Source organism: Leptonychotes weddellii, chromosome X (assembly GCF_054177405.1).
Source record: "Leptonychotes weddellii isolate Sample4059 chromosome X, ASM5417740v2, whole genome shotgun sequence".
NCBI classification, from domain to species: Eukaryota; Metazoa; Chordata; class Mammalia; order Carnivora; family Phocidae; genus Leptonychotes; species Leptonychotes weddellii.
In genome coordinates this window covers 46,421,247-46,432,581 of record NC_138385.1, presented here as the reverse complement: position 1 = coordinate 46,432,581, position 11,335 = coordinate 46,421,247, and the positions used below count along the sequence as shown (strand labels likewise).

Sequence of the window (11,335 nt, the reverse complement as noted above, 5' to 3'; positions counted from 1 at the left end):
TCCTCTTTTTTTTTTTTTTTTAACATATAATGTATTATTTGTTTCAGAGGTACAGGTCTGTGAATATAATGTTTTTTAAAAGATTTTATTAATTTATTTGAGAAAGAGAGACAGAGATAGCAAGAGAGAGCATGAGCAGGGAGGAGAGGGAAAGCAGGCTCCCCACTGAGTAGGGAGCTAGACATGGGGCTCGATCCCAGGACCCTGGGATCATGACCTGAGCCAAAGGCAGACGTTTAACTGACTGTGCTACCCAGGAGCCGCTAGCAATATAATGATATAAACAAATATAACAAAAGAGAATTAAATGATAAACTATGAAAATTGGCACACTTCCCTTTTTCAATATAAATGGTTTGTGAAAAAGCATTTATAATAATTACCAGAAAGTTATACTTTACCTATTCATTTTGCTATATGTATTTGTAAAAAAAAACTCAATAAAGTGAGTTATCTGTAATGATTTTAAACTCATGAAATTAAGTGATAAATTCTTTCTGGAAACATTTTGGGAACTATATTATTAATTATGCAGGTAAATAGCTAATTTGCATATGAATTTTAAAAGAGCAAACATTTAAAATGATTTAAAAAAATATGTGGGCAATTATATATGCACTATATATTAATTCCACTTTAAAAATTCACATGATTGAGCAGTTTATTGATTTTTAAACTACATAATCATCAAACCAACACAAATGATTCCACTGTTTCAGATAGAGATGTATACAATTCATGTTAGTTGTTATTGGAGTAAAATAGTTATTTATATAATACTTTTCTACTTTTCTTTTGGGTGTTTTGCAAGAAAATTACTCAGTTTTATCTTTTATTTATAGCTATGATGCCCAACAATAGAGAGGAACTTACTGTTGATCAGGATAATGGACCAACCATCAAAAAATTCCAAAGGGATAATAAAGGTAAAATGATTTTTGCTTATTTGTTGGACATATAAATATTAGATAGTAACTGAATTAACATGCCAGTGCTGTATCTTGCAACCACATTTCCTAAACAGAATAAATTTATACTGGCTTTAGATAAATATTAGTAGTAAAAAAAAATACACTTACCTGAAGCTTGTTTATTTAATGTTAATAAATTACATATCAGCCTGAAGTTTTTCTGTGCTTGTGGTTGGAAACTTCACTTTATGCCCTTTTATTATGCCTGATCAGAAATATCTGACTTATATATGTACTTTTTTAACTATGTTTAAATGACTCACCATTTGATAGTTACATTTGAAAAACTGAGTTGCTGTAATGGAGAAAAGATGTTCCCCCAACAATCAAAAGAGATTTTTAAAATATATGCTTACTTGGGCATTTCAAATGAAAGCTTAGGAAGTTACTCCAATCAAGTATTTATCTAGAATGTTGATAGATATGATGTCAAACTAGATTTTGATCCACTGAAGTACATGTATCATCTCTGCACAATATATAGTTTTTTTCTTAGGATATCAGTTTAAAGAAGGTAAGGAGAGTAAGAATTTCAAAGTCATGCTAACTTTTTAAAATTTAATTTAATTTAATTATGTTATGTTAGTCACCATACAATATATCATTAGTTTTTGGTGTAGTGATCCATGGTTCACTGTTTTCCTATAACACCCAGTACTCCATGCAGTACGTGCCCTCCTTAATACCCATCACCAGGCTAACCCATCCCCTCACCCCCCTCCCTGTAAAACCCACAGTTTGTTTCATGGAGTCCATAGTCTCTCATGGTTCATCTCTCCCTCCGATTCCCTCCCCCCTTCATTTTTCCCCTCCTTCTCCTAATGTCCTCCATGCTATTCTTTATGTTCCACAAACAAGTGAAACCGTATGATAATTGACTTTCTCTGCTTGACTTATTTCACTTAGCATAATCTCCTCCAATCCCATCCATGTTGATGTAAAAGTTGGGTACTCATTCTTTCTGATGGCTAAGTAGTATTCCATTGTATATATGAACCACATCTTCTTTATCCATTCATCTGTTGAAGGGCATCTTGGCTCTTTCCACAGTTTGGCTATTGCAGACATTGCTGCTATGAACATTTGGGTGTATATGGCCCTTCCTTTCACTACATCTGTGTCTTTGAGGTAAATAACCAGGAGTGCGATTGCTGGGTCATAGGCTAGCTCTGTTTTTTAATTTTTTGAGGCACCTCCACACTGTTTTCCAAAGTGGCTGTACCAACTTGCATTCCCACCAACAGTGTAAGAGGGTTCCCCTTTCTCCACAACCTCTCCAACATTTGTTGTTTCTTTCCCTGTCAATTTTTGCCATTCTAACTGGTGTGAGGTAGTATCTCAATGTGGTTTTGATTTGAATTTCCCTGATGGCTAATGATGATGAGCATTTTTTCATGTGTTTGTTAGTCATTTGTATGTCTTCTCTGGAGAAGTGTCCGTTCGTATCTTCTGCGCATTTTTTGATCTGATTATTTGGTTTTTGGGTGTTGAGTTTGAGAAATTCTTCATAAATCTTGGAAATCAGCACTTTGTCTGTAATGTCATTTGCAAATATCTTCTCCCATTCTGTGGGTTGCCTCGTTGTTTTGTTGACTGTTTCCTTTGCTGTGCAGAGGCTTTTTATCTTGATGAAGTCCCAAAAGTTCATCTTTGCTTTTGCTTCACTAGACATTGGAGTTCTATCTTGAAGAAGTTGCCGTGGCCAATGTCGAAGAGGTTACTGCCTATATTCTCCTCTAGGATTTTGATGGATTCCTGTCTCACATTGAGGTCTTTCATCCATTTTGAGTTTATCTTTGTATATGCTATAAAGGAATGTTCCAGTTTCATTCTTCTATATGTAGCTGTCCAATTTTCCCAGCACCATTTATTGAAGAGACTGTCTTTTTTCCATTGCATATTTTTTCCTGCTTTGTTGAAGATTATTTGACCATAGAGTTGAGGGTCCATATCTGGGCTCTCTATTCTGTTCCATTGGTCTATATGTCTGTTTTTGTGCCAGTACCATGCTGTCTTGGTGATCACTGCTTTGTAATATAGCTTGAAATGAGGCTACGTGATGCCCCCAGCTTTGTTTTTCCTTTTCAACATTTCCTTGGCGATTTGGGGTCTTTTCTGATTCCATACAAATTTTAGGATTGTTTGTTCCAGCACTTTGAAAAATGTCATTGGAATTTTGATCAGGATGGCCTTGAAGGTATTGATTTCTCTGGGTAGCATAGACATTTTAACAATGTTTATTCTTCCGATCCATGAGCATGGAATGTTTTTCCATCTTTTTGTGTCTTCTACAATTTCTTTCATGAGTGTTCTGTAGTTCCTAGAGTATAGATCTTTTACCTCTTTGGTTAGGTTTATTCCGAGGTATCTTATGGTTTTGGGTGCTACTGTAAATGGAATAGATTCTCTAATTTCTCTTTCTACAGTTGCATTGTTAGTGTATTAGAAAGTAATTGATTTCTGTGCATTGATTTTGTATCCTGCCACATTACTGAATTGCTTTATGAGTTCTAGTAATTTGGGGGTGGAGTCTTTTGGGTTTTCAACATAAAGTATCATGTCATCTGCAAAGAGAGAGAGTGACTGCTTCTTTACCAATTTGAATGCTTTTATTTCTTTCTGTTGTCTGATTGCTGTGGCTAGGACTTCTAGTACTATGTTGAACAACAGTGGTGACAGTGGGCATCCTTGTCGTGTTCCTGATCTTAAGGGAAAGCTCTCAGCTTTTCCCCATTGAGGATGATATTCACTGTGGGTTTTTCACAGATGGATTTTATGAACTTGAGGAATGTTCCCTCTATCCCTGTACTCTGAAGAGTTTTAATCAGGAAAAGATGCTGTATGCTGTCAAATGCTTTTTCTGCATCAGTTGAGAGGACCATATGGTTCTTCTCTCTCCTCTTATTAATGTGTTCTATCACAGTGATTGATTTGTGAATGTTGAACCATGCTTGCATCCCGGGGATAAATCCCACTTGGTTGTGGTGGATGATCCTTTTAATGTATTGTTGGATCCTATTAGCTAGGATTTTGTTGAGGATTTTGGAATCCATATTCATCAGGGATATCAGTCTGAAATTCTCCTTTTTGATGGGGTCTTTGCCTGGTTTAGGGATCAAGGTTATGCTGGCCTCATAGAATGAGTCTGGAAGTTTTCCTTCTGTTTCTATTTTTTGAAACACCTTCAGGAAAATAAGTATTATTTCTTCTTTGAATGTTTGGTACGTTCCTCAGGGAATCCATCAGGCCATGCACTCTTGTTTTTTGGGAGGTTTTGGATCACTGCTTCAATCTCGTTACTGGTTATTGGCCTATTCAGGTTGTCAGTTTCTTCCTGTTTCAGTCTTGGCAGTTCATAGGTTTCCTGGAAGGCATCCATTTCTTCCAGGTTGCTTACTTTATTGGCATAGAGTTGTTAATAATAATTTCTAATAATTGTTTCTATTTCCTTGGTGTTAGTTGTGATCTCTCCCCTTTCATTCATAATTTTATTAATTTGGGTCCTTTCTCTTTTCTTTTGGATAATTCTGGCCAGTGGTTTATTGATCTTATTAATTCTTTCAAAGAACCAGCTTCTAGTTTTGTTGATCTGATCTGTGTTTCTGGTTTCTAATTCATTGATCTCTGCTCTAATCTTAATTATTTCTCTTCTAAAGCATGGCTTAGGCATCATTTGTTGCTTTTTCTCTAGTTCTTTAAAGTGTAAAGTTAGTTGGTGAATTCGGGATTTTTCTTTTCTTTTTTTTTTTTTTTCTTTTTGTGAGGCTTGGATAGCTATGTGTTTCCCCCTTTGGATCGCCGTTGCAGCTTCCCATAGGTTTTGGACCGATCAGTTTTCATTCTCATTGTTTTCCATGAATTGTTTAAGTTATTCTTTGACCCAAACATTCTTGAGCAGAGTGGTCTTTAGCTTCCAAGTGTTTGAATTTCTGCCAAATTTTTTCTTATGATTGAGTTCCAGTTTTAAAGCATTATGGTCTGAGAGTATGCAGGTAATAATCTCAATCTTTTGGTATCGGTTGAGACCTGATTTGTGACCCAGTATGCGGTCTATTCTGGAGAAAGTTCCATGTGCACTCGAGAAGAATGAGTATTCTGTTGTTTTAGGGTGGAATGTTCTTTATATATCTTTGAGGTCCATCTGGTCCAGTGTATCATTCAAAGTTCTTGTTTCTTTGTTGATTTTCTGCTTAGATGATCTGTCTATTGTTGAGAATGGAGTATTGAGATCTCGTACAATTAACGTATTGTTATCAATATGACTCTTACTGTGGTTAACAGTTGGCTTCTGTAGATGGCTGCTCCCACAGATATTTACAATTGTTAGCTTTTCTTGTTGGATAGACCCTTTAAGAATGATATAGCGTCCTTCTGTGTCTTTAACTACCATCTTTAGTTTAAAATCTAATTTGTCTGATGTAACAATTGTGACCCCAGCTTTCTTTTGAGGTCCGCTGGCATGGAAGATGGATCTCCATCCCTTCCCTTTCAGTCTGGATGTATCATTAGGTTCAAAATGAGTCTCTTGTAAACAGCATATGGATGGGTCCTGTCTTTTTATCCAGTCTGCAACGCTGTGCCGTTTTATGGGAGCATTTAGGCCGGTCACATTGAGAGTGATTTTTGAAAGATATGAATTTATTGTCATCACGTTGCCTGTGAAGACGTTGTTTTTATAGATTGTCCCTGTAAATTTCTGTTGTATATCACTCTTGGGGTCTTTCTCCTTTTATAGAATCCCCCTTAATATTTCTTGTAAGGCCAGCTTAGTGGTCACATATTCTTTCAGTTTCTGCTTGTCTTGGAAACTCTGCATCTCTCCATCCATTCTAAATGACAGCCTTGCTAGATAGAGTATTCTTGGCTGCATGTTCTTCTCATTTAGTACCCTGAATATGTCTTGCCAGTCCTTTTTGGCTTGCCAGGTCTCTGTGGATAGGTTTGATGTTATTCTGATGTTCCTCCCTCTTTACATAAGGAATCTCTCCCCGCTAACTGTTCTTAAGATGGTTTCCTTGCTTCTGAGATTTGTGAGTTTTATTATTACATGCTGGGGCGTTGGCCTGTTTTCCTTGATCTTGGGAGGGGTCCTCTGCCTCTAAGACATGAATGTTTCTTTCATTCCCCAGATTAAGGAAGTTCTCAGCTACGATTTGCTCAAATATATCTTCTAGTCCTCTCTCTCTTTCCACCCACTCAGGGATCCCAATAATTTTGACACTGGAATCTTTCTTGGTGTCACTTATTTCTCTGATTCTGTTTTCATGGATTCTGAGTTGTTTCTTCTGGCCTCCTCTTTATCCTTCTTTTCTATCAGTTGGTCTTCTAGATCACTAATTCATTCTGCCTCGCTTACCCTAGCTGTTAGATTATCTAGATCAGATTGGATCTCATTTATAGAATTTTTAAGTTCTGCCAGTTCAGCTTTCATTTCTGCCCTTAGAAACTCTATAGTGCCATTAATCAATTTCTCCTTTCTGGCTATTGTCTTCACAACTGCTACCCTGAATTCCATCTCCGACATCTTGGTTATATCTGAATCCATTTGTAAATCTGTGGCAGAAGTCACAGTCTCTGAGTCTTTCCTATTTTGGGGGTTACTCCTCCTAGTCATTCTCTTGAGGGGTGATTGAGGGAATGTACAGAGTCCAAATTATTGACCACAACCCAAGCAAGGTGCACCTGTTTTATAGGGACCTTAGGGTTGCCGGCCTCTTGTTCTCCCAGCCTGTCTTCTGGGGGAGCGGCCCACTGCACTGTTACTCAGGTAACCCTATTTGGGCAGAGTTGTCCTGCCCCCTGTGGGGGGGATGGGCTCAGTGGAAACTGGTTTTGGGGGGCTTTTTTTCTCTGGAGGCTTTCCACATCTCTTCCTAGAGTCGGAGCAGGGGAGATCATTTCCAACCATCTGCCTCAGAACAGAGAGATCACAGTCTGTTCTTCAGTGAACTCTCCAGCCCACACTATCTCCGCTTTTGTCTATGCTGCTAAAAACTGCAATGTCCTGGGTTGTGCTCCCCTCAGCAGTACTCCCAATCTTCACCTCCAGGTCAGGGCATGTCTTTGTCTTTTGTGCTCCTAAAACAGCCAGCCACCTCCAGTTCACATGGGTGGCCCCGCTGCTCCAGGTTTCAGTCCAGAGGGTTTCCCTAAAGTCCTTTCCCCACTGTTACTGGTCTGCGAGTCTGTGCCCTGTCCCCAGTTCAGGAGGCTATCTCTCACCAACAGTGCAGGATCCCGATGACTGGGCTCCCTCCTTCTTCCTTTTATCTTTGGTTATGTGCCCTCGGAATCACATCTCCCCACTTCATACTTCGAAACCAACTGCCTGTGATATTCTGTTTGTACAGATCCAGATATATCTTCTTACATCTCAGGCTGATTTCGTGGATGTTCAGAGTGGTCTGGTGGATATCCAGCTCAGTTCCAGGGACTGATTGGGATAGGGTCCCCTACTCCTCTGCCATCTTTTCCTCTCCAAAGTCATGCTATCTTGATATGAAAACTGAGTACAGTTTTGTTTAAAAGGCTAAAAGGTAAGAGAAAAAGAAAACATATTGGCATATATTATAGGCTATACATTATTTCTGTCATTGTGAATTAAACAGTAACTCTAAGCTAAAGAGCATAAGCTAACACATAATTTATCAGTTCACCAAATGGTCTGTTTGTACTTCAGTATAGGGTGCATTTTTCTATCTCTACTAAAGATAAACATAATATATAGAAAAAAGACTCCATGAGCTGAAGAGTTAATGGAGAAATTTATCTTTCTTCTCTAGACTGAACTTGCTTCCTAATTACATAGATGAGCATTTTAGTTAGAATTTGGAATAATGTATGGTTTTAATTTCATTGATCCATGGTTGGTTTCCTTGCCATATGTTTAGTCATTTCTTATCCAAATGCTGAAAGGCTATGCCCTCTGGGGCTCCAAGATGTAAATGATTGATTTCAGAATACTTGCCAGAATGGAAGAATCCAGTTTTAGTATATTAGAATACCCAAGCTCTTATACAGGTAATGGAATTCTAGTTAAAGATACAATTTCATTCTTAATCCAGGAACAATTTGTTCCTGAGACCTCTTTACCACCAAATCATGATTATTTGGAGGACAGTGTGGTAGTAAAACAACTTTTCTAGGAAAATCTCAAGCTGTATATGATACATGTGATTCTATCAGAAATGCAAACCCCATTAGTCCAAATGGCATTTAGGGCTGGCCTGTGTGCTACAGTGCTCAAGTGCACACTACTGTGTCTTATGAAAAATAAACTTGAGCGCTAGTACAGATGTACAGTAACTGATTTTCATAAAATACACAGTAGTATGTACTGGAATTTCTGAATCACTTGCTGTGGAATGGCAGTTTTACTCATTACAATCAAATAGGTTGGTCACACATTCTGATAAGGACATTAATAGATAGGAGTGGCATATTAAACTGCACCAAGGTTATAGTGGAAAGCTTTCTTTTAAATGAGATTTTTGGTGTCAAACTCTACCAATTATATATGTGATATTAAGATAAAATATATTCTATTCAAAAGATTTGAGTTATTAAAAGAAAAAGAAATTAAAGTAGAAGTCTCAACATTATTAAATTTGACAAGTAAGCAGTTTATACACCTGTGGCAAACATATGTTTTCACATCTGCTTTGAGTAATATCATCATGATTTAAAAAATGATTTATAGTTCTGAAAATTCTAAAATGCCACCTTGCTATAATGTGGAAATTTCAGAAAAATGAAGAAATACCTTTACAGTAAGCTTCATGTAACCCACCTCTTGCTGTACCTTATAAAACGGGGTGACAGTGCAATACATGTCTGTATAATTTAATTTTCCCTTGAATTTTCATATGTAGACATTTCCATCTCTGTATAGTCTGGGCTTTCCTGGCAGTGATGTCCATTTAGAGTGTGTCCAAAATGACTTACCAAAATTGGTATTTTAGTTTTGACTCAAGTATTTTGACTAAACTGACTGATCAGTTAAGAAAAGCCTTTAATTTTATTTTTTTCACAGACTTTGTCAAACAAATTGAGCAAATCAAGTGTATGTTATAACATTCTGTTACATGGTTTTTAACAGTCAGTTCTGGAATTCCCTAGAGCAGTTGTGACTATTCACTGTAGTTTAAACCATGTGGAAGCAAAGGCACAAAGCAAGATCATGTTCCCATGGCAGCCCAAGCCACTAGCAGGAATAGAGATTTGTGATATTTTGCATTTTGTATTGAATTTATTTATTGATAACTTCACATGTGCAAGAAGCACTGATGATCAAGTCTAGAATTCTATAGAAACAGTGGAAAAATAAATTTATCATCTAGCTCAAGATCTGAGTCCACTGAATCATTACATTTTAAATCAGTCCACAGGCTACAGATGAGAAGCTAATAATTTTAACTTCCTTTGATCATAAGAATCTAAAGTATATTTCATCTAGGATAAAAGAATTATCATATTTGTTTTTATGCAAATGGACTAATTTCAGTTTAGAGCAGGATTTGGGCTAAATATTGACACTATAATAATTTAAATGTTCTCTATTCAATCAAGTGTTTTTCTCTTTTCATTACTGAGACAATGTTAGATACTACACTAAATCTTTCAGACCAAGTGGCACTATTTAGGTGTTGGGAAATGAATATTGACTCTGCTTAAATTGGAAAATATATCTTCTGAATATCATATTATCTTGAATAAGAGAGACAAATGTATTGAGCCAACTAAAATACAAATATCATTACAAATAAACTTTGTGATGAAGCTAAAATACATAAAGGAAAGTGGAATATATAGTTTCATGCATTTTATGTGATTTTTTCAGTGATTGTAAATAGAAATGAGAGGACAAAAGGACGTATCTCACTAGAAATTTTCTTTTAGCAAGAATCATTCTTGGTTAAACCTCATTGGCTATGATACTTTCACTACACAAAGTTTGGAAATTTTCTTTGAATTAACTTCATTTATTTTTTTTTATTTAGAAACAATTGTAGATTGACAATAAGTTTCAAAAAGAATACAGAAAGATCTTGTGTTTCCTTCAAATATTTCTCCCAGTAGCAATATCTTACATAATTATAACATGAAAGTCAGAAAATTTACATTGCTATAACCACATACCTTATTCATATTTCACCAGTTTTACCTACAATCATTGGTGTATATGTCTGTGTGTGTATCTTTCTATGGAATTATATCACATGTATAGATTTGTGTAACCACCACCACAAATCTATACATGTTCCATCACCACAGGGTTCTCTCCTGCTATTCCCTTATTGTCTATCCCTACCCCATGATCCTTAACTTCTGAGAACCACTAATCTGTTTTCCATCTCTATAATTCCATCATTCTAAGAATGTTCTAAAAATGGAATCATACATTATATGACTTTTTGAGATTAGCTTGTATTTCACTCAGCATAATTCTCTTAATATTCATCCAAAGTGTTGCATGTGTCAATAATTTTTCCATTTTTCCATTTTGTTGCTGAGTAGTTGTGTAACCATTCATCCATTGTAGGATATCTTGTTTCCAATTTTTCCATGTTATTAATAAAGCTTCCATGAACATTTATGTATAAGTGTTTATGTAATATAACTTTCATTTCTCCAGGACAAATGTCCAAAAGTGCAATTGCTGGGTCACATAGGAAGTGTATATATAGATTACAACAAACTGCCAAATTGTCATTCAGAGTAGCTGGGCCATATTTATACTCCCAACAGCAATATATGAGTGTTCCAAGTTTTTCACATCCTTGCCAGCATTTTGTGTTGTCCTTTTTTCATTTTTTAAAGTTAGCTGTTCTCATAGGTGTGTGTAGTGATATCATTGTGATTTTAATTTGCATTTCTCTAATGGCTAGTGATATTGAGCCCCTTTGTCTGTATATCCTTTTTGTTGAAACATCTCATCATGTCTTATCCCCATTTTCTAATGGGTTTTCTTGTTTTCATATTGCTGAGATTTGAGAGTTCTTTTTTTTCTTACATATTTTTTTATTATGTTATGTAAATCACCATGCATTACATCATTAGTTTTTGATGTACTGTTCCATGATTCATTGTTTGCATATAACACCCTATGCTCCATTATTTATAGAGCAATATAATGTATTTTTTTATTTTTTTATTATTATGTTATGTTAATCACCATACATTACATCATTAGTTTTTGATGTAGTGTTCCATGATTCATTGTTTGTGTATAACACCCAGTGCTCCATGCAGAACGTGCCTTCTTTAATACCCATCACCAGGTTAACCCATCCCCCCGCCCCCTCCCCTCTAGAACCCTCAGTTTGTTTCTCAGAGTCCACAGACTCTCATGGTTCATCTCCCCC

At 36.2% G+C, this 11,335-nt stretch overlaps 1 protein-coding gene across 4 annotated transcripts in view; it reads left to right on the top strand.

Annotated features, from left to right (window-relative positions):
• DACH2 (dachshund family transcription factor 2) overlaps positions 1-11,335 on the top strand; it is a 121,074-nt gene that overhangs the window by 2,394 nt on the left and 107,345 nt on the right. For all 4 annotated transcript variants that reach the window (XM_081808566.1, XM_081808563.1, XM_081808564.1 and 1 more), the window contains exon 2: positions 843-926. In XM_081808566.1, the coding sequence (XP_081664692.1) occupies positions 843-926 (84 nt within the window). The remainder of the gene's footprint in view (positions 1-842; positions 927-11,335) is intronic.